We start from the raw sequence: 23,108 nt of genomic DNA, 5'->3' as shown, positions 1-23,108 counted from the left end.
TTTGTTTGTTTGTTTTTGAGATTAGGTCTTGCTCTGTTACCCAGGCTGGATGGTGGTGGCGTGGTCCCTCAGCCTCTTGAATAGCTGGGACCACAGGTGCACACCACCACGCCTGGGTAATTTTTGTATTTGGTAGAGATAGGATTTTGCCAACTTGCCCAGTCTGGTCTCCAACTCCTTAACTCAAGAAATCTGCCCACCTCGGCCTCCCAAAGTCCCTTTTCTCCTCTTCTTTTTTTTTTTTATCTTATTCTTTTGAGATTAGGTCTCTGTTACCCAGGCTAGAGTGCGATGGCATGGTTACAGCTTGCTGCAGCCTCAGCCTTTTTGGCTGAAGCCATCCTCCCACTTCAGCCTCTCAATAGCTGTGACCACAGATGCACACCACCACACCTGGCTAATGTTTTGTATTTTTTGTAGACATGGTGTTAGCCATGTAGCCCGATCTGGTCTGAAAGTTCTGAACTCAAGTGATCTGCTAACGTTGACCTCCCAAAGTGCTGGGTTACAGGCATGAGCCACTGTGCCAAGCCCTTTTTTTTTCTGCACTTTGTTTTTTCTTTTCGAGATTAGGTCTTGTTCTGTTACCCCAGCTGGAATGCAGTGGCGTGGTTACAGCTTGCTGCAGCCTCAACCTCCTGGGCACAAGAGGTCCTCCCCTCTCAGCCTCTTGATTAGCTGAGACAACAGGTTCACACCACCACGCCTGGCTAATTTTTTATATTTTTGGTAGAAATGGGGTTTGCCATGTTGCCCAGTCTGGTCTTGAACTCCTGAACTCAAGTGATCTGCACACATCGGCCTCACAAATTCCTGGGTTACAGGCGTGAGCAACTATGCCCAGCCTTTTTTTCTCCTGTCTTCTTCTTATTGTTTTTAGATTAGGTCTCCCTCCACTACCTAGACTGGAATGCAGTGGTGTGATCAAGCCTTGCTTCAGCCTCAACCTCCTGGGCTCAAGCCATACTCCCACCTCAGCTTGTTGAATAGCTGGGACCACAGGTGCACACCATAACGCCTCGCTAATGTTTTGCATTTTTGGTAGAGATGTGGTTTTGCCATGTTGCCAAGTCTTCTAACTGCAGAACACAAGTGATCTGCCCACCTAGGCCTTCCAAAGTTGTGGGTTACAGGCATGAGCTGCTGTGCCCTGCACTTTTTCCTTCTGTTTTTTGTTTTGTTTTGTTTTTGCGATTAGATCTCGCTCTGTTACTCCAGCTAGAGGGCAATGGCATGGTCACGGCCTGCTGCAGCCTTTACCTTCTGGGCTCAAGGGATCCTCCCACCTCAGCTTCTTAAATATCTTGAAGCACAGGTGCACACCACCACACCTCACTAATTTTTTGTTTATGGTAGTGACAGGGTTTTGCCATGTTGCCCAGTGTGGTCTTGAACTCCTGAACTCAAGTGATCTTCCCCCGTCGGTCTGCCAAACAGCTGGGTAACAAGTGTGAGCCACTGAGCCAGTGCCCAGCCCTTTTTCCTCCTCCTCCTCCTCTTCTTCTCTCTTCTTCTTCTTCGTCTTGTTCTTCTTCCTCTTCTTCTTCTTTCTTCCTTCTTCTTCTTTTTCTTCTTCTCCTTCTTTTTTTAGATTAGGCCTCCCTCTGTTGCCCAGGCTGGAGTGCAGTGCTGTGAACAACCTTGCTGCAGCCCCAGCCTCCTGGGCTCAGGTGATCCTCTCACCTCTGCCTGTTCAATAGCTTGGACTACAGGTGCACACCATCACGCCTGGCTTAATTTTTGCATTTTTTTGTAGAGATGGGGTTTTGCCATGTTGTGTAGTCTGGTCTCGAACTCCTAAACACTAGTGATCTCCCCATTTCGGTCTGCCCAATTGCTGGGTAACACGCGTTAGCCACTGTGTCCAGCCCTTTTTTCTTCTTTTTTTTCTTTTTTGTTTTGAGATTTGGTCTCACTCTGTTACCGAGGCTGGAGTGCAGTGGCATGACCAAACTTGCTGCAGCCTCAACCCTTTCGGCTGAAGTGATCCTCCCACCCCAGCCTCTCAATGACTGTGACCACAGGTTCACACCACCACACCTTACTGATGTTTTGTATTCTTTGTAGACATGGTGTTTGCCATGTTGCCCAGTCTGGTCTAAAACTACCGAACTCAGTTGATTAGGCCACTTCGGCTGTTAATAGTGCTGGGTTACAGGCATGAGCAACTGTGCCAAGCACTTTTTTCTCCTTTTTTTTTTTTTTTTTTTAGATTAGGTCTCACACTGTTACCCAGGCTAAATTGCAGTGGCGGGATCATGGCTTACTGCAGCCTCAACCTTTTGAGCTAAAGGGATCCTCCCTCCTCAGCCTCTTGAATAGCTGAAACCACAGGTGTGCACCACCATGCCTGGTTAATTTTTTGCATTTTGGTAGAGGTGAGGTTTTGCCACATTTCACAGTCTGGTCTCGAACTCCTGAGCTCAAATGATCTACCCACCTCAGCCTTTCAAAGTGTTGAGTTACAGGCATGAGCCACTGTGCCTGTGGCTTTTTGTTGTTGTTGTTCTTTTTCTTATTTTATTTTATTTAGATCAGATTTTGCTCTGTTACCCAGCCCAGAGTGCAGCGGCATGATCACAGCTTGCTGCAGCCTCAAACTCCTGGGCTCAAGCATCGTTTCACCTCAGCCTCTTGAATAGATGAAACCACAGGTGCACACCACCATGCCTCGCTTTTTGTGTTTCTGGTAGACATGGGGTTTTGCCACGTTTCACAGTCTTGTCTCGAACTCCTGAGCTAAAGTGATCTACCCACCTCGGCCTCCCAAATTGCTGGATTATAGGCGTGAGCCACTGTGCACAGCACTATTTTCTTCTTTTTAATTTAAAAAATTTTTTTGTGATTACATCTCCCTCAGCTTGCTGCAGCCGCAACCTCGCATGCTCAAGCGATTCTCCCACCTCAGCCTCTTGAGTAGCTGGGACCACAGGTGCACACCACCACGCCTGGCCAATTTTCTGTATTTTTGGGAGAAATGGGGTTTTGCTATGTTGCCCAGTCTGTTCTCAAATTCCTGAACTCAAGTATTCTGCCCACCGTGACCTGCTAACTTTAGCAGTGCTGGGTTACAGGCATGAGCCACTTTGCCCAGCCCTTTTGTTTTTCTTTTTTCTTTTTTTTTGCGATGCAGTCTCGCTCTGTCCCCAGTCTGGAGTGCAGTGATGCTATCTGGGCTCACTGCAATCTCTGCCCCCTGGGTTCAAGTGATTCCCCTGCCTCAATCTCCCAAGTAGCTGGGATTACAGGTGCACATCACCACACCCGGCTAATATTTTGTATTTTAGTAGAGACCAGGTTTCACCACGTTGGCCAGGATGGTCTCAACTCCTGAGCTCATGATCTGCACACCTCGGCCTCTCAAAGTGCTGGCATTACAGGCGCCCAGCCCTTTTTTTAAAAAAAATAATAATTATTTTATATATATATATATGTATATATATATATATATATACACACACACACATATACATATATGTATAGATTAGGTCTCGCTCCATTACCCAGGTTGGATTACAGTGGCGTGACCAAGGCTTGCTGCAACCTCAACCTCCTGGGCTCAAGCGAGCCTCACACCTCAGCCTCTTGAATTGCTGGGACTACAGGTACACACTACCATGTCTGGCTAATTTTTTGTATTTTTGGTAGAGATGCGGTTTTGCCATGTTGCCCAGTCTGGTCTCGAACTCCTGAACTCAAGTGATCTGCCCACCTCGGCCTTCCAAAATGTTGGGTTACACGTGTGAGCCACTTTGCCCAGACATTTTTTCTTCTTATTCCTTTGTTTGTTTGTTTGTTCGTTTTTAGATTACAACTTGCGCTGTTACCCAGGCTGGAGTGCATCATCGTGACCACAGGTTGCTGCAGCCTACCCCTCCTGAGTTCAAACGATCCTCCCACCTCAGCCTCTTGGATAGCTGGGACCACAGTTGTATAACCCCACACCTGACTTTTTCTATCCTTGGTAGAGTTGGGTTTTGCCATGTTGCCGAGTCTGGTCTTGAACTCCTGAACTCAATTTATCTGCCCACCCTGGCCTCCCAAAGTGCTTTGTTACAGGTGTGAGCCACTGTGCCCAGCCGTTTCTTTCTTTTTTTTCTTTTTTTAATGAGATGAGGTCTCGCTCTGTTACCCAGGCTGGAGTGCAGTGGTGTGATCACTGCTTGCTGCAGCCTCAGCCTCCTGGGCTCAAGCAATCCTCCCACCTCAGCCTCTTGAATAGCTGGGACCACAGGTGCCCACCACCACATCTGGCTAATTGTATTTTTGGCACAGATGGGGTTTTGCCATGTCGCCCAACCTGGTCTCTAATTCCTGAACTCAAGTGACCTGTCCACTTCAACTTTCCAAATTGCTGTGTTACAGGTGTGAGCCACTGTGCTCAGCCATTTTTTTAATCTTTTCTTTTCCTTTTTTTTTTTTTTTTTTTTTTTTTTTTTTTNTTTCAGATTAGGCCCGACTTTGTTATCCAGGCTGGAGTGCAATGGCATTATCACAGCTTATAACAGCCTCAACCTCCTGGGCCCAAGTGACCCTCCCACCTCAGCCTCTTGAACTGCTCGAAGCACAGGTGCACACCACCATGCATGGGTAATTTTTTGTATTTTTGGTAGAGATGGGGTTTTGCCATGTTGCCCAGTCTGGTCTCGAACTTCTGAACCCAAGTGATCCTTCCACCTTAGCCTCTTGGATAGCTGGGACCACACATGCACATCACCATGCCGGGCTAATTTTTTGCATTTCTGATAGACATGGGATTTTGCCATGTTGCCCAGTCTGGTCTCGTACTCCTGAAACCAAGTGATCTGCCCACCTCCACCTCCCAAACTGCTGGGTTACAGGCGTGAGCCACTGTGTCCAGCTGTGTTTTTTGTTTTTTAGATTAGGTCTCACTCGGTTACCCAAGCTGGAATACAGTGATGTGATCACGGCTTGCTGCACACCACCACACCTAACTAATTTTTTGAATTTTTTGTGGAGATGGGGTTTTGCCATGTTGCCCAGTCTGGTCTCGAAATCCTGGACTCAAGTGATCTTTCCACCTTGGCCTCCCAAATTGCTCCGTTACAGGCATGAGCCACTGTGCCCAGCCCTTGTTTCTTCTTTCTTCTTTCTTTAATTTTTATTTTTATTTTTTTGAGATTACGTCCTGCTCTGTTACCCAGGCTGGAGAATAGTAGTATGATCATGGCCTATTGCAGTCTCAATTTTCTGGGCTCAAGCAATCATCCCACCTGAGCTTCTTGAATAGCTGGGACCACAGGTGCACACCACCACACCTGGATAATTGTTTGTATTTTGGATAGAGATGGGGTTTTGCCATGTTACGTCGGCCTTCAAAAGTCCTGGATTATAGAAGTGAGCCACTGTGCCCATGTCTTTCTTTCTTTCTTTCTTTCTTTTTTTGAGATTAGGTGCCACTCTGTTACCCAGGCTGGAGTGCTGCATGGTTTGTTGCATCCTCAACCTCCTGGGCTCAAGCGATCCTCCCACCTCAGTCTCTTGAATAGCTGGGACCACAGGCACACACCACCATGCCAGGCTAATTTTTTGAATTTTGGTACCGATGGGGTTTTGCCATGTTACTCGGTCTGGTCTGGAACTCCTGAGATCAAGTGATCTGCCCACTTCCATCTCCCGTAGTGCTGGGTTACTCAGGAGGCTGAGGTGGAAGGATTGCATGAGCCCAGGAGACTGAGGCTACAGCAAGCTGTGATCAGGCCACTGCATTCCAGCCTGGGTAATAGAGCAAGACGTCAGCCACAGTGCCAAGCCCTTTTTTTTTTTTAGATTACGTCTTGCTCTATTACCCAGGCTGGAATGCAGTGGCCTGATCACAGCTTGCTGTAGCCTCAGTCTCCTGGGCTCATGCAATCCTTCCACCTCAGCCTCCTGAGTAACCAGAATACCAGGCAAGTATCACCACGCCCCACTGATTTTTAAATACTTTGTAGAGAGAGGGTCTCCCTATGTCGCCCAGGCTGGTCTCCAACTCCAGGCCTCAAGCCATTCTCACACCTTGGCATCCTCATAATGTTGGGATTAGAGGCATGAGCCAATGTGCCTGGCCTCAGTACTTTTCTATCAGAGGCCCTGAATTTAGCATATGCAGCCCATTACAGATGATCCTTTGCAGTTCCACCATCCCTATAATTCAATTCCATGTCTGATTTTCAGCCTCTTCTGCTCTGGGCAGGAGAAGAGGGTTTCTGGCTTCCACAACATGCTCTGAGCTAACAGGTTTAAGCCTGTCATTCCCTTTCTTCGAGGTGTCTAAAGTAATCAACATAAGTCAGCAATTCCTCAATCCTTATAACTGCAGTTGCCCGCATACTGTTCAAATGCCAGCACAGTGTTTCTCAAATTTTAGCATTTACAAGAATCATGCTGAGGGCTTGCTAAGACACAAATTGATGGCCTCACTCCTAGAGTCTCTGATTCAGTAAGTCTAAGGCAGCGTTTGAGAATCTGCATTTGGAGAACTTTGTTCCAGAGCCACTGCATCAGCAATGCCTGCCCTTCCACCTGTACCATATCCCAGTCCACAGTAGGCGAGTGTCCTAGCGATGGTACTGCTGCAGCGCCCCACCGCAGCCCTACCCACTCACCACCAGCAGGGGGCCCTGTTACCATCTGATGAGTGAGTTCTGGAATCCTGTCCTAAAAGTCGACTCTCTAGGGCTACTTTTGTTTTTATTTCTTTTTAAAGTTTCTTTATTTTTTAACTTTTATTATTATTCTTATTCTTTGAGACAGTCTCACTATGTTGCCCAGGCTGGAGTGCAGTGGTGCAATCTTGGCTCACTGCAACCTTCACCTCCTGGGTTCAAGTGATTCTCCTGACTTACTCTGCTGAGTAGCTGGGATTACAGCTACTGGCTATAGTTTACTGGGATTACATGCCTGGCTAATTTCTGTATTTTTTTAATAGGGACTAGGTTTTACCATGTTGGTCAGTCCGGTCTCGAACTCCTGATCTCTTGATCTGCCCACTTTGGCCTCCCAAAGCACTGGAATTACAGGCGTGAGCCACGATGCCCGGCCTTATTTTATTTTATTTTATTTTATTTTATTGTTTGTTTTGTTTTTTTAAGACGGAGTCTCGCGGTTTTGCCCAGGCTGGAGTGCAGTGGCACAGTCTTGGCTCACTGCAACCCTGCCTCCACTTCTGGGTTTCAGCAATTCCCCTGCCTCAGCCTCAGGGAGCCTTGGCTGGGTCCCTGGGGCAGGGAGGGAACTGGAGGGCTCTGGCTTGTGACTGGAGGGATGGGGGAGAGATGGGACTGTGAGCACTCCCTGGTCCACCCAGCCCCAGGCCTGAGGTCAGCAAGGCAGGCTGGCACTGGAGCTCTGAGGCCTTGAATGTCACATGGAGAATTCTGAATTAGCAGAGGATGTGCAGGGTCCCAGGGGCTCCCTCACCCTCTCCTCCCTGTTTTTCCTGTAAGCCCATACGTTCTGTCCTGATCAAGGGGCCTGAGGTCCCAGACCTTCACAGCACTTCTCTGATGAGTAAGATAACAGACAGGAGTTTAAAGTCTGGATCCGGCAGGCACTTGCCAAGGGCCACGCAAGGAGAGTAAGATGGCATGAGCCCTGCCTCCACCGGAGCTTGGGCTGAGAGGCAGGAAAGAGCAGGCCAGCTTGGCCCCCATCCCTGCAGCTGGGGAAGCCTGCCCTGCAAGGTACGCAGGCAAAGTGCAGCATCCGCTGGCCCCACTGCCTGAGTGTCTAGGCAAATGTCTTCCTGGCTCAGCCCCTGAGTGACCTGCCTCTGTCCTGCTCCTCCCCTTGGGGTCCCACCTTGCCTGCTGCCACCACACTCCAGGACCCTTTGGGGCTCCACATACCCCCTCCTCTGGCCCTGGAGGAGGGACACAGGATGACCCCCAGTGCAGACTCCTCTTTCTGCCCCAGGGAGCCAAGTGGGATGGAGCAGATAGGAAGCCACAACCCTGGACTGTCAGTGAAGAAGGGTCCCCTCTGTGCAGGGAGGCGCATGGAGGGTGTGGAGAGGGGCAGAACTCTACCATGGAACAGCAGGTGTAACTGCAGCTGGACTGCAGGCCTGGCAAGGCTCAGGAGCTCAGAGGAGGAGGGGAACGCTGGGCTGAAGGGCCAGGGAGGTCCTGGCAGAGGGGGCTGAAGCTGGCACATGACAAGAGGAACATCACCTGACCTCCTTTCTGTCCTGGACACTACGGGTGTTTTAAAAGTATTATTGTTGAAATATTTATTCATGTGAGGCCAGAATTCCCACTGAATTTATTTCAGTATCAGGATGGGTTAGTTCAGGTCCTGGGCTGGCCTCTGGTGAGAGGCTCGGGCAGGGGAAGAACAGTGTGAGAGACAGCCCAGGCCTAGCCTGGCACACAGTCAAATGCCAGACTTGCCTACCCCTGACCCCACACTGAGTCCTGACACTTGTCACAGACTCCGCCCTGGTCCTGGCCAATCTCTGAGCCCTGATCTTAGACATAGATGGAACCCTGACCCTGGCCCTCACAGAGCCCTGATCTCCAGTTCTTGATTGAATTTTCTCTAAAATTGTCCATCGTCAGGGGAGGAGAGGGAGCCTGTGCCTGGCTTTCTGAGCACTCCCCACTGCTGGAGCCTGGGCCCTCTGCCTGATGGCATGGAATGGCCTTCAGGTGTGTTTCTGTCCCTTATCTCTTACCATGTCCCAGGTAGCTGCTGCTTTTCCCATTGTTGCCAGGCAGGCCTCAGCACCCAGAGAATCTCTAGCAGAGGCCCAGCAATGCCGGGGCCCTGCCCCCCAGCTTTGGCTCCAGCTAGCCTGATCTGGAGGGGACAGGAGATGAGGATCCAGTGTCCTAGAGTGTGGGCAGGGCCAACAGGGACCAGATCTTCCTGGCCCTGAGTGTGCCAGAAAAGGGGGTGGCCCTGCCAGGCCCAGCAGGGGTTGGGCCTGATGCTGCTTTCACCCCTCCTCTGTGGGACACCAGCGACCTCACACACAGAGGCTTCTCAGCAGTACCAGGTCCACCAGGTGAGACCTGGGCATCATGGGGGCACAGGCAAGGGAGGAAGATTGGGGGTGCAAGAGTGGGTTGGCTGGTGGGGAGATGGGGTCACGGCCCATGAGATGGGTGGCCGTGGAAGGGCTTGTGGGAAAACAGGGGCCAGTGAAACCAGGACTCAAGGTAGAAGTTGCCAAAAGCTAAGCCTCCCTCCCTGCCCTTGGGAAGCCATCAATCCCCACCCCCACCTGGCCAGGCTGGCCCCTTCACAGCTTCTCCCGAGGAGCCAGGAAGCAGCAGAGGATGCCAGCTTTCCAAACAGATGAGTTGTGGTGAACCGGGAGGAAGAAGGGCTGCGCTGGGAGGCGTGTGCGGCCGGGGCTACAGGCCTTGCGGAGGTGGGTGGGTCATGGAGGATTGCTTTTCCTTCCTTGGAAAATATCTCCAACTGGGAGGGAAGACAGCTGGGGAAAGGGATATCCAGGTAGAAGGAGCTGGGTGGGGCCAGGAGGCTTCGGGGAGGACAGGAGTCTGGCCGAGACCCTCTCCAGGTCTGATTTCCTACTGAAGAGTTTCAGCCATTATCTTCCCACCAGAGGAGGTTCTGGTGACCTGGGACAAATTATGGCAGGGCCACACAGATGCCAGGAGCCTGGTGGGAGAGGTTTTGGAAACTCCCCAGGACCTCAGCAGGTGAGGTAGGGGCTAGGTCTGAGGCCTGAGCTATCCCACAAGGCGCCAGCCTCCCGCCCTGCCTGTCCCCTGGCAGCTCTCTGAGCCCCTTAGGGTTGACATGGCCCTTCTGTGTCAGAGGCTGGGGAGAACCAGGAGCATGAGGGGAACGTGCAGGGAACCTGGGAAGGACCGCTCTACCCAGGGGCACCCACCTCCACACACACCCTGCCTGTCCGGAGCTCTGATCAGGATTCCACATGGGATAAGCGCTGGGGGAGGGGGACTGTTCTCTTCTGATCCGCCCCCCTCCAAAACCCCATACAGCCTGATGGAATGGGACAGGAGCTGGCCAGGGGATGGGGCATGGCTGTTAATACCAACGCCTCCCAGTGAGCTCCACACCAGCTGGACACAGACAGAGCTCCCACCACGGCCACAATCAGCACCTCCAGCATCCCCGCAGCCACCATTCTCATGACTGCACTCACCACAGTTGCTCCACACCACATCCAAGCCCACACTCACGCCCCATCACCGGCACGGCCGCCACCTCCATGGGAAGACTGAACAGGACTCTGAACTCCTTCTCAATGTGTTTTCAGGCCCATCACCACCCAGGCTAGGAGGCAGGCTCATGCCGTCCCTATTCAAGACTGCAGCCGCAGAGGCTTTGCTGGAGGCCGCCTGGCGAGTTAGGGCAGCCAGGTGTGCACCCCAGCCGAAGGGGTGGAAATGTGGGAAAGGCTGGGCAACATGAGTCCTTTCCTGCAGGGAAATTCGAGAGGGTGTCTCTGTGTTTGCCACCTGCTTCCGAAGCCTCAGTTGCCTAGAGTGCCTTCAGCATGGGCGTGCAGTGTCTTCCGGCTGCTGGGATTCTGCTGGCTGGTAAGGGAGTGGGGTGGGGTGGCTGGGGCTGGGCCACGGGTCCTCCTTCTCAATGAATTTCCACATCTGGGCTGGCCTTCGTTGTCCTCATGTGGGTTTCACTTGAACAGCATGGGGGATACCAAGATGGGGCCAGGGTCCACTCCTCAGTCCCCCAGGCTTGGAGCTCCCAGATGGCACTCAGCGTGACCAGCTGTGGGGAGCCTGGCACAGAGCAGATCCTGCATGGGTCTCAGTGTACCCTTGTAGGTAGGTGTTGAATTAGCCCCCAAGGCTTTCAGAGATGCTCCCCACCCTCCCCCAACATACCTTTAGGTCCGGCCTTCAGCCTTCTGTGCTCTGAGGATGTGCTAAGGCAATAGCCTTATTTATGCTGAAGACTGGGCAGCATGTCCCAGCACCCTCAGGCTGGCCTGGACCTCACGTGTCATTGGAACAGAACAGTCCAGGGCCCCAGCCTGGAGACAGCATCCCCCTGGGGAGCTCTTGAGGCCCTGGGGGAAGGCCCTGCAATGGGGTGGAGTTGGGGTGGGAGGCACAGAGGGTCCTTGAGGAGTGTCAGGTTCCCTCCTGCTTCCCTCAGCTCTGGTGGGTTAGGATCAGTGCGCTTACCTGGGGTAGCTCAGTGGTTTGGGGCCAGAGCTGGGCCAGGGTTTGGATCTCTGCACGCCCCCCCGAAACGAGGGAGGCAGCAGGGAGTGTGTGGCATCTGAGAGGCTGTGGGCAGTCCCACCCCCAGCTCCCTTGGTGCCAGGCAGAACTGGCGTCTCCTGTTGGCAGCTCTCTGGATGGTCTCAGCCTCCGCTCTGATCCTTCCTTCTACTGACAAAGACCCCGGCTGGCCCCCCTCAGCCCCTGGCACATCTGCTTTGGAAGGCAGCAGTGAGAAGACACTCCTGTCACTGAACCTCCTGCCAGCCATGGCTGATGGAGCCTCTCTCAGTGGAGAGGAAAGAGGAGGCTCCCAGCACAAGGGCAAAAGCCCTCTCTCCCAAAGTGACTGGGGACCAGGAAGCCCCTGCTGCCTTGTCTTCGGATGCCCCCTCGGATCAACCAGTCCCTTCAGGAAGTGCTGGGTCTCAGGCAGGGCCCCATCTGGACCAGCCCCTTCAGTACCAGCCTGGCCTACAGTCCACAGAACCACCGAGTCCCAGCCAGCATCCTCAGTGGCTGGACCTGCGGCTGGACCTGCAGAGGAGATGGTGGTCCCTGGATCTCCAGAGATTGCTGCCACATTCCTACCACCAGCTTCTCCTGGCCCAAAGCACCGCAGGTCTGGGCAAAAGTCCAGTGGGGCCCCTGGGTTGTCTGTGACAACCCATACTCCTGCCCCTGCAACCCTGAGGACACCTGGCACCCCTAGGCCAACCCAGCAGCCAGCTGGAACATCCTCTGCCCCTACCACTCCTGCACCCATATCTGGATCCCCACCGCAGCTGCCCTGGCTCATCAGCAGGCACACCTTCAGTCCCCGTGGCTGGATGCCATCAGGGGCCAGCAGCTTTGGCCCGGAAGCCTCCCCATCGCTGACATTGGTTCCAGGGGCCTCGGGGGAGGCTATGTCCTCAGAACCCCCTGGCCCACTTGTGTTTGCGTCAATCGTTAACACGATGGCAGTCACAGAGCCTCTTACCCCTGTAGCTCCAGGGTGGTCAGCATTGGCCGTGACCTCCCCAGTCCTCACAGGGGGCTCAGGGTCACATGGAGAGGCTGTGGTTTCCAGCCAGGGCCCGGAGCCCAGCGTTTCTTTGACATTGCCATCAGCCTAGCAGCACCGCCTTCACAGTCATCACTGTCCTCTCCATGCCTCTCACCTGTGTTGGCCCCACCCTCATCCCCACTACCCACTGTTCCATCTTTGTCACTGTCACTGTCCCCACCACAACTGCCATTTCAGTCATCAACTGCCTCCCTATCCCTAGTCCTGGCCCCGTTTTCCCCTGTAAGTACCAGAGCTGAGACCTCTGTAGATCCTTCTGTGTCTGTGTTCCCACGCACAAGCACAGATTCTCCCACTGATACCTCCAGCCTCCCACCCACCCCACCACTCCCGACAGTCACAGAGCCAGCCACTCTGCAGAGGACAATCCAGCCTGGGCCAGGGGTCCCTGCCAGCCCAGCCCCCACAGCTACCCTCCCTCTCAGATGTTCCTCCAGCCTTCCCTCTGCCCTGCCCAGCCCTGGCTCCCTAGGGGTCCCTGGGGGTGCTGACCTCATCCAGTCTTCTGCCCTGCCTCACCACAGCCAGACCTTCTCATGGCAGGACTCAGTCTCCTCCGCCCCAAGACCCAGTCACGTGACCCGCTCCGTGACCTTTGCAATCACCAATGAAGACTTCTCAGCTGCGCTCTTGAACCCTGCCTCCCAGAAGCACCAGCTGCTGCACAAAAGCATCAGCCACCAGGTGAGGGCCCCTCCTCTGGCCCGCAGGTGACCAGTGAGGCAAAGTGAGGCAGAGTTCCTGCAGTTCCAACCAAAGCCACTTCCACCTCGATTCTGGAACCATGAGTGCACTAGCCAGCAAGTGCCATTTCTTGCCTGTCATCCAGGGGGAACTCTGAGGCTCTCTCCATTAGTTTATTGGTTCATTCCCTCATTTATTCAACTCATTTCTTCCTACCACTAACTGAGCACCTACTATAGCAGTTATGGTGCTAAGTGCCAGGAGCACGCTGGTAAGCAAAAGCAAGCAAGGCCCCTGCCCTCAGGGAGCCCGCAGTCTGGAGGAGGGGACAGCCCTACAATGAGTGATCAAACAAATCCAGATGTCACTGTAGTTGAGATATGCTATGGAAAGGGGAAGTGCAGACAGGATAGATAGCAAGAAGGGGCTGCTGGGGAGAGGGGCTGCCCAGACAACACCTCTCTGAGAACTAGAAATTTAAACTGGAACACAGAAGGTGGCCAGATGAAACACAGAGGGGCTTTCTAGGCAGAGAACAGCACCTGTGAGGACCCTGAGGTGAATAGGTGGTCGGAGGCAGCAGAGGCGGAGGGACACAGGGGAGAGGGGCTGGAAGGAGAAGGATTTGGAACAGGGGTGGGAGAGGGAGAGGGGGAGGCCTGTTAGGAGCAGGGCAGTAGTCCAGGTGAGAGGTCTGGATGGCAGACCAGCGTGGCAGCTGTCCAATGACGGCATTGGAGAGCTGAGAATGACTGCATTGGAGAGCAATTGTCAAGAAAACAGCAGAGAGAGAAAAACCTAGGAAGGCTGGGTGTTAGCTGCAGCCTCTGTCTCCTGGGCTCAAACCATCCTCCCCCCTTGGCTTCCTGAGTAGCTGGGATTATAAGCACACACCACCATGCCCGGCTAATTTTTGTATTCTTGGTAGAAAAGGGGTTTTACCATGTTGTCCAGGCTGGCCTTGAACTCCTGGGCTCAGCAATCTTCCTGCCTCAGCTTCCCAGAGTGCTGGGATTCCAGGCATGAGCCTCGGCGCCCAGACAGACCTTGAGACTTTCAGCAGAGGGTGATTGGCAGGGTATCTCTGGCTGCTGTGTGAGGAGCAGCTTGGGCAGGGCCAGGGAATTCCAGGTGGTCCGTGAGGGGCCACGAAGAAAGGATTGAGGGTGGACGAGGGTAGGCGGTGGGGTGCAGTGTGGGGGCGGGATAGGGTAGGAGGGAAGGTGGCAGTTGATGGCACGTGCCGGCCTTCCATGCCTCTGCCTGTTCTCAGCTCCAGTCCCTCTACCAGGAGGCCTTCCCCAGCTTCCAGCGCATCGGTGTCCTGGTCTTCAGGTGAGTGCACGTGGCTGTCAGGGCCCACCCCTCACCCACCAGCTGCTCTGACCCTTCTCAGCCACGAGGGCACTGTCCCAGGTGCCTAGCCCTGCCCCTTCCACCTCCTGATCAGGAGCATCCCAGGGGACAGGCAAGACGAGCCATGGACAGGCAGGGAGGAGGCCCACTTCTGATTCTGCCACTGGCTGTGCTGTACGACCTCAGATGCCCTTGACCTACCCTGAGCCCTGATTCCAGCTGCAGGATTTGAGCAGGAATGCCCGGCATTGTCGGAGTGCAGTGGGGAAGGCAGGGACAACAATGGCAGCAGGCATGTAAATGATATGCAAAGGAATACAAATCCCTTGGGCTGGGCCCTCGACTCTGAGCCTCTGGGGGAAGAGGATGCTGGGGGAGACATTGGAGAGGAGCCCTGCAATGGCATGAGGAAGGCTGAAAAGGTCCGAATCACTGCAGACCCACTTGAGTTGTGAGCTGTGTGAACTTTGAATCCTGCAAGTAGTTTAAAGGCTCGAATGCATCCAGGGACAGGAAGCTCACTCTCTGTCCAGGCCATACTCCAGAGCTGCTCAGACAGTTTTCCCTTTTAAAAACTGAAGCTTTCTTCTATGACGTCCCTGTCCTGGGCCAGAAGAGAAGTTTTCTCTCCCCAACTTCAAGACGCACAGCACATAAGTGCTCACAGGAAGGACAAAAGTTATTCTGGACTCTTGTTTCCTGGCGTCTCCCCAAAAGCTTCTTCAGTGCCCTGCTGAGGCCAGGCTACCTCCTCAGGACATGGGCAATTAGTCCATCTCCCACTGGCTTTCAGAGATTCTTCAGGCCTCTCACCTCCGTCTCTCCAGAGCTCCTTGTGATGTAACCAAAGTTCTTTTTCGCAGTGTGACCCAGATTAGCGTCCTGAGAGCTCACAGCCAGCTGCTGCCTGGCTGGGTAACCTGCCCTGGGCTTTCCCTGGACGGGATTCATGGTATTCCCATGACAGCCAGCTTGCTGGGGTGTTCAAGGGAACTCAGTTTCATTGAGTGGCTGGAAAAGGGATCATTAGTCCCCTTGTACCAAGGAGCCAGCCAAGGCCCAGAGGGGTGGGGCGACCTGCCTGGAGTCACACAGGGAGGCTTTTCTCTGCGTGGCCCATGGCTTCCCCTGTGGACTTTGCTCCCTTGGGATGCCAACTCTGCCCAGCTCCCAGGCCCCCACTGGGCGCACATGACCCATCATGCCCCCACTGGCCCTGGCTGAGGATGTGGCTCTGCCCCCACAGGCCCGGCTCTGTAGCCGTGAATGCCTCCCTTGTATTTGGGGGCCATGCCCCAGGCCCTTCTCCCTGTGAAGTCCTCTGGGCTTTGTATCGCAAAGTGAAGAGCTCAGGGCAGATGCTGGGGAAGCTGTCACTGGCTGAGAACAGCCTCACCTCTGATGGTGAGTCCCATCCCCAGCCCCTACCGAAGTGCCTTTTCACCTGCCCAGGGCCGGGGTGGGACTGGGTAGACTCCCTAGAGGGATTCAGCTTCTGCCCTGACCCTGAAGCAGCTGGCGGTGCAGGGGGTGAGGAGGGTCCTGGCGCCTCCAGAACTCCCACCCACGGCTCTACAGGGGCTGACCTGATCACCCTGGCCCGGGAGACCATCAGTATCCGCTTCACAGCCATGAAGCCCTTCCTGCCGCAGCTCCTCGTATGTGGCTCTATCCCCTTTGTCCTGCTGGAAGGTCAGATCCTCCAACAGGTGAGGTGGCCTGTTCTACCCCTTCTGGGCCCCAAAACGCTCACTATGGAAGCAGACCTCCCAGCATGCAGGCAGCACCCAGCTGTGGCACTGTGGGGGAAGGCAGGCGTGGAGGGCACTGTGCCATGCCCTGCCCTGGGGGAGAGGGTGGTCTGAAGGAGGAAGTGACTCTGTCTGAGTGGGAACACAGCCAGGCTCTGTAAACAGATGCCCCCACCCAGGACACGTGTTTCAGGGTGTGCTCCCTCCCAGGTCCTGCCTCCTGCCTCACCTGGTCCCCTCCCCACACTGTGTCTCAGGAGAGACGGCTCCCGGGCCTGCCCCGACCTCCAGGCTTCCCCACAGGTCACGCCAGTGGTGTCAGGATTCTACAAGGCGAGTCCCCAGGAGAGGCCCCTGCTCCTCTTCAGGTGTGTGAGATCGCCCTCCCATCCCCAGCCAGCCCTGCTGCTCTCTTGGGGGCTGCCCTGGGGCATATGGAGGCAGCTCTGTCCCAGAACCAGGATGTAGGGATGTAGGTTTGGACTACCTGGGAAAGGACTTTGTCCCAGGCAGCTGCAGCTTGGCCGTGTAAGCTGGCTCTGCCTACCAGGCAGGGAGCCCGAACGCTGGAGGGGTGCACGGTGGGGACACTCTACCTGCTACTAGAAAAGTACGGGAAAGAGCTTGTGACCCCGCACTCTCCCGTTGTGCTTCTCCAGCAATGCGGACCAGTGGGTGGGCGTGTATATCGAATACAAGTTCCAGACCCCCGTCCCTACCCACCTCCAAGGCCTGGCTAATTACTTGGCCCAAAACATAAGAGACCCCATTCTCCAGAAATCCAGCATCGTGGCCAATGGTGAGTCGGGGCTGCGACCCCTGTGTGTCTTTGGGCCAGCAGGCTCTTCCCTCACTGTTCCCCTTCTAGAGAATGGGCAGAATTTCCTTCAGACAATACTTGCTCATGTGTTGGGGTTACAGAGAGGAAGAGGGCATAGAGCTTTAGCAAGGAGCTAGTTAGAGGCAAGAGGCAGCCAGGATCAGCGGGACGAGGGGGTCCAGCCACCTCCGATTGCCCAGGACCTCAATGAGTCCTCACATGCGTGACAAGATCTGTCCCACCGAGTCAGGGGCCAAGGCACTCAACTCTGTCCCAGTGCTGGGGATACGGGAAGCCATATCTCTTCTTGGGGCCTCCTGATGGGACAACTTCTGCAAGCTTGTGCCGTCCAAACAGAGAAAACCGCTCCACATCACATCAGGAGAGTGCTGTGTCCGGACAGTGTCTCCAGCTACACACAGCCCTGGGCTGCTCTCCAAGGACCCCTCAGCCACAGACGGTGCTCGTCCTCCTACAGTGCGGTCCCCCCACCCCGCAGCCTTCTGGGGTGCAGTCAGGGGTGCCCCCTTCGGGCTCTGCCCTTGCACCCACTCCTACACAGCTATTCTCCACGCCAGCAGCTCCAGAGACCAGACTAGTTTGGGCCTCCACCTCTGCAGGCCCTAACCACCATCTCTTCTGCTCCCCAGGGAGCCAGCTCCCAGCGGACTGGCAGCGTTCTCTCTTCACTCCCCAACACAGAGCGCCCATCACAACCCTCTTAGCAGATGGTAGAGCTCCCCACATGTCCTCGTCAAGAGGGCTTTGGCCATAAGCACCGTGACCTCCTCCCTGGGAGTGAAATTTCTTACATGTCTCCCACCAGAGCAGGGACAAAACAAAACATAAAAACAGCAAATGTTAAATTATCAGCAACATTTCCTCCTAGCATCAGGTCTCGGGGTGAGCAGTGTATTCCACTGGATGGATTAGTGCAGGAGGCAGCAAACGTTTCTGTAGAGGGCCAGATGGGAGCTCTGTCAGGCTCTGCAGGCCAGTGGGTGTCCGTCACCACCTACTCACACCCTGCCCTGAAGCAAGAAAGCAGCCCCAGGTAACATGTCAGCAAATGAGCACAGCCACATTCCTGAAAATCTTCTTTTACAGACCTGGAAGTTTGCATATCACGTACTTCTCATGTGTCACAAAATATTATTCTACTTTCCATGTTTTCAACCATTTAAACATGTGAAAGCCATTCTTAGCTCATGGGCCACACAAAAACAGGCAGCAAGGAGTGTGGCCCTTAGATCAACCGCAGCTGGCCCCTGGACGGAACACGAACGCTTGGGTGTGGGTCCCACGGCAGGGCTTCCAGCAGAGGGGCACAGGCTGATGCCGCCTCCACCCCTGTGGTTCTAGGGGAGAAGGCAGAGCTGGTGCTGTCTGAAGTGTGGCTGCAGATCCTGGGCCAGCCCCACACCAAGGCCTTGGAGGACAGAGCCAGCCCTGAGTTCTGGGCACTTCAGGGGCAGCTGAGCAGATGGGTGAAGTGCTGGGATGAAGGGGGCTGGGGAAGAGGCCCCGGGGGGATGGGGATGACTGCACAAGGCTTTAGTACAGCTGTGACCCTCTTCATCCTCTCCTGACCCCCCAGCTGACCCTCGTCCTCAGACCTCTGCAGAACTTTGACCAAGTGGTGGTGGAGGAGTTCCGGTGGGTCTGAGGTGGCCCTGGGTGACCCAGAGCTCAGACCTGGGTTCTGGGGTGGAGGGCAGGAGGCTGGAAGAGATGACCTCCCCTAGCCCCCCAGGCTGTCCAGGACCCTGAAGTCTGCAATGACCCACCCACCAGGCTGGACCCACTGACTGCCAGAATGGGAGCCACCTTCTTCAGGGAGGCACCAGCCCAGGCCCTCGTGTGGGACCACGTGCGCCAGGGTCTGCACACCCTGTGGGAGGCAGAGGGCCTCTTGGCAGAGATGGTCATTCCAGACTTTGGTCAGTACCTCCTTCCCTCTGCAGGCCCCCTACCTCTGTCCATCGGCCTCCTCCCTCGGACTCGCTGCCTCCGAATGCCCTGATCTGAAGCCTGCCTCCCCTCCTCATGGAGCCCTCCAAGCTGCCCCTAGCCCCAGCTGTCTGGTCCCGCAGCACCTTCTGGGTCCAGACTCTGCCTTCTCAGAAGCCTGGGAGGCAGGGCCCCGCCTGGCCATGGCCTTCTTGCTCTGCTGCAGGCACCCCTAGCCCCGCAGCCTCGACTGCTGGACACTTGCTTCCTGGCTATGCCGTGGCTCTCCTGATCCTGGGCCTCCTGCTCCTTACACTTGCCCTTGTCCTGGTGAGTGTGGCTGGGCCCGGGCTCCTTCCTTAAGGGGCAGGCTGAGCCGTTGACCCCTCGACCCTCTGAGCCAAGCTGAGGGGTGAGCAGGCCCCTTTACACCCCTGATTCCCACACCCAAGCCCAGTCTCTCCTCACCCTCCAGCTGGGGCGGTAGGGTGTGGGGCCAGAGGGCTGGGCCTGATCCCAATGTCCCCGCCCTTCTTGTCAAGGTGCTAAAGTGGAGGGTGTGCCTCGGGGTGTCCAGCCTGGGGCGTAGAAGCACACAGGGCAGTACAGACGCTCTCCAGACAGGTAAGTGGAGGGCCCTTCTCCGCAAGCCCTGCCAGGTGTTTCTTCTGGGTGGGGTCTGCCGCCCCCGATGCCAAGGCCTCCTGCAAACACTCCTGGGGGGCCGATGCTGGCAGTGCGGGAGTGGTGCAGTCAGTGTGCCAGAAAAGCTCCTGCTATTGTGGGCGGTGGCCCAGGAGGCTGAGCAGACTCCCCCAAGCCCACGCCACCTACCCTAGCCCATTCCCAGCTGCCTCCCACCAACCCTAGAAATGATGTTGGGAGCTAACAGAGACTGAACTTAGGACCACAGGAGGCCAGGAGACCCGGGGCAGGGCACAGAGGGTGGGAGGGAATCTCCTTTCCCCAACTTCCACCGCATGAGGGCCAGACAGTGGCATGCCAGGTCCGGGAAGGACATGTGTGGCCCCAACTCAGTCTTTCCTCTGTCTCTTGGCCTTTCTTCTCCCGATCCCGGGCCAGGTGGATGTGGGAGGAGAGGCAGCGCCATCCCGGGGGCACCCAGACTCAGTCCTCACTCCTGGCCTCACTCCCTTTCCTCTACACACAGGCGGCCCCTCACGCTGCTGCTCCCTCTGCTGAAACCGCAACTCCAAACCTCTGCTCTCCCGTCCTTCACCTTGCCCCATGGCTTCCAGACAGCGCCTCAACCCTGAGGAATGAATCCGGAGTTCCAACACTGCTGCCTTTCCCGGGAACTCGGCCAGCGAGGGCCAGGCACCAGTCCGAGGTCACACAGCCAGGACTTCTTCCCTCCTAAGCCCCCAAGGACTGAGCCTGCAGGGCTGGGACAGAGGCGGGATGGGGAAGCCGTGCCTTGTCAACCCACACAGGGAGGCTGCTGCCATCCCCAAGGTGCATAAAGCAGAGGACACCCCTGCTTCCCCGTCCGCGCTCACTCAGGGCCCTGCTCCAGTGCTCGGGGCCCGGCCTCCATGCCACAGGTATCCGGCTCGTTTACAGAGGGGGAAATGGTGGCCAAGAGCCTCCTCAGCACACACAGCTAGACCACACAGAGGACTCAGGCGCAGCTGGGGGGTCCGTTGTCTGCTGCCAGGGACCACGCTTTGGAGAGGGAGGAATGAGAGTGAGCTGGGTGCTCACACACGGGGCACCGGGGGCTAGGGCAGAGCCAGCCAGGAGGAAAGGGCAAGGTCTGATCCTGTACATTCCCATCACAGAGCCCTCGGAGGTGGGCTGCTCAGGCCGGCCCTGGGGTGGCCCATCACGGCGGGCCTCAGACAGCAAGACTCCGCAGCTCAGCAGCCCTCCCATGGTGCTCACAGGGCACCTCCATCCCCACAGAGCTGGGCTAAGTTTCCCTCCCTGGGGCAGGAACTCAGCCGCAGAGCGAACAGGAAGGGGTCAGAAGCCCGCCCGAAAAGGGCTGGGGCAGGGGCACCCTATGCCCACCTGGTCTGGCCCAGTAGAACTGGAGGGACTGCCAATCCTAAGAGAAACGCTGATTGTGATTTCTAAACAGTTAGATAGTCATCTGGTGTGAGGAGCTGGGAGGGCCCCAGGTAGAGCCCACAGGAGGAGGAAGAGTGAGAAGAAGAAGGAGTCAGAGTGAAAATGGGGGCTGCTGAGGGCAAGGCCCACCCCTCTCCCCGGCCCCCCACACCCAGCAGCTCTGATTCACTATGCTGCAGCCAGGTCCCTGTGGCTCATTTTCTGGCCTGAGACAAGGCAGGCTCCCACGACAGAGACTGTGGCCGCCCCTGTAGCCCCTCAGTGGCCTGGGGGTGGGGTTGTGGAGGGGCAGGTTTGGCCACCCCCGGGGAACACCAGGGTAGGAAAGGGCCTTAAGCTGGAAAGTCCCAGCAGCCCCTGAGCCCATCAGGACACCACTGAGACGCGGCGGTGGTGGAACCCGGGAATGGTCTTTGAACCCACGACCGGGAAGAGGGAGCCAAGGAAAGTCCTGGCCCAAAGGCTCCCCTACCTGCAAGGTGTGTGCAGACCCAGTGAGGAGACCCCCAGAGCCCAGACCATGAGCTTACATGGCCAAAGACAGAGGTCAGCAGCACCAAGACATCAGAGACGGCGGGTAGAAAGGTCACCACGTTGGGGTTGACTGTGGCCAGCAGCCGGTTCCTCTGTACTTCTGGAATGCACAGCCTTCTCCTTTCTATCCCTGAAGCGCCCCTCCTCCCACCCCAGCACCCTGAAGACCACTCTTGCATATGCATCTGCCCTGGGTCAACCCCACTGTCCAAGCACCCGCAATTTCTGACTAGAGAGCCAGGACCAAGCAGGGTGCAGGAGGGTCCCTGGAAGATGCCCCCCAGAATGCCCAGATGCCTACAACGTGCCTCATGAGGCCTTCTCAGGGAGGGAGGGTGATGGCAGCCTTGTTCTCTCCAGCTACCTCATCGCCACAGGAGCCCTTGCAGGCATTACGGGAGAGAACTGGCTCACTGGAGCCAGGGCCAGCATGGACGGAGCCCTGATGCTGAGGCTGGCTAAGTGGGCTCTGGAGGACTCTTGCCCCCTCTTCAGGCTTTGGTCTCCTGGCTCTCCGCAACCCAGGCTGTTTCAGGCTTTGCATGAGGCCTTACACAGAGACAGAGTTCAAACCCAGCTGGCAAACACAGCGGGCTTTAGGGAGGTGGCACATACCTGGCATGGGGGGCACGCAGCAGGGAAGGGAGCCCCTGGGGTGAGTGTGGCCTGTCTGGAGGTGCCACAGTGGCAACTGCACCACATGAGGAGAGAGGTCCGCCTGGAAGAGTGGACCAGCCAGATGGACACCAGGCTGGACGGCCACCACCAGAGCCTGCAGGACAGCAGAGGGGGCTGGGAAGGGACAGATGACAGCTGAGGGGCAGGGAAGGCGGGTTCCTCCACACAGACATGTGAGGCTTCCCTAAGTGGGTCTTCCCCGTGGGGGAAAGGGGACACGCAAGACGCACTTCCAGCCTACCTCAAACCCATCTCAGGCCACCGCCAACTCACCCAGGCTAGCTGAATTGTCACAGTGAGCCCAGAATGGCACAGCCCTATCCTCCAGATGGATAAACAGAGGGAGAGGTGCATCTCACAGCCAGGAGCTGGCACTCAGACCCAGGTCGAACTGCAGTGCTGCCTCAGTGGCTCTGCCTGCACCTCCTCCAGGACTCAGTTCCCACTAACAAGTGAGCACTCAAGTGTGGATGAAATAGGTGCTATTAACCCCTTCCGGCTGCTGGGGAAAGGCAAGCAGGGCACAGACGACTCTCCCAAGGCCCAAGTGACAGGGCTGGTTCAATCCCATCTATCTCGGCCACCACATCCCCATGGCAGAGGCTCTACTGGGATCTAAACCTGGAAGGTGGAACTCCTTCCGATGTCCCACCCAGGGCACAGCACGCAGTCCCATGTTTGGGGAGCTGACAGTATGGGGAGGTGACAATGTGGGAAACAATCCCACCTGGGCCAGGACCTCACGGAGCCCAGGGTTCCCTAGGGCCAGGAGAGCCTGGAGCCCACCCTGACACCCACCAGAAGGCTGAATTCCACACCTGCAGGAGACCAGGAAAGGGGTTCAGCCTCCATTGCACCTGCAGTAAGGTGAGACAGGCACAGGTGTGTGCCCTGCTGCCAACTAGCCTCGGGGACAGCAAGCACATCTCCTGCTTGACCTTCCTCTCCTGCCTCCCCCAAGCAGAGGAGAAGGGGCAGCC

At 55.9% G+C, this 23,108-nt stretch overlaps 2 protein-coding genes across 2 annotated transcripts in view; both read left to right on the top strand.

The window, feature by feature from the left end:
* PRELID3A (PRELI domain containing 3A) overlaps window positions 1–23,108 on the top strand; it is a 157,929-nt gene that overhangs the window by 72,723 nt on the left and 62,098 nt on the right. The window lies entirely within an intron of this gene.
* On the top strand, window positions 15,660–18,461 carry LOC108282509 (taste receptor cell protein 1). The gene is made up of 5 exons (XM_017498494.2): window positions 15,660–15,705; window positions 15,880–16,010; window positions 16,356–16,420; window positions 16,712–16,851; window positions 18,235–18,461. Exons 1-5 carry the CDS (start codon window positions 15,660–15,662, stop codon window positions 18,459–18,461), a joined length of 609 nt encoding a protein of 202 aa, XP_017353983.1.

The sequence above is a fragment of the Cebus imitator genome, unplaced genomic scaffold (genome assembly GCF_001604975.1).
Source record: "Cebus imitator isolate Cc_AM_T3 unplaced genomic scaffold, Cebus_imitator-1.0 Scaffold242, whole genome shotgun sequence".
Lineage (NCBI taxonomy): Eukaryota > Metazoa > Chordata > Mammalia > Primates > Cebidae > Cebus > Cebus imitator.
Note: the sequence above shows the minus strand (reverse complement) of the source record. Positions and strands in the feature narration are given on the sequence as shown.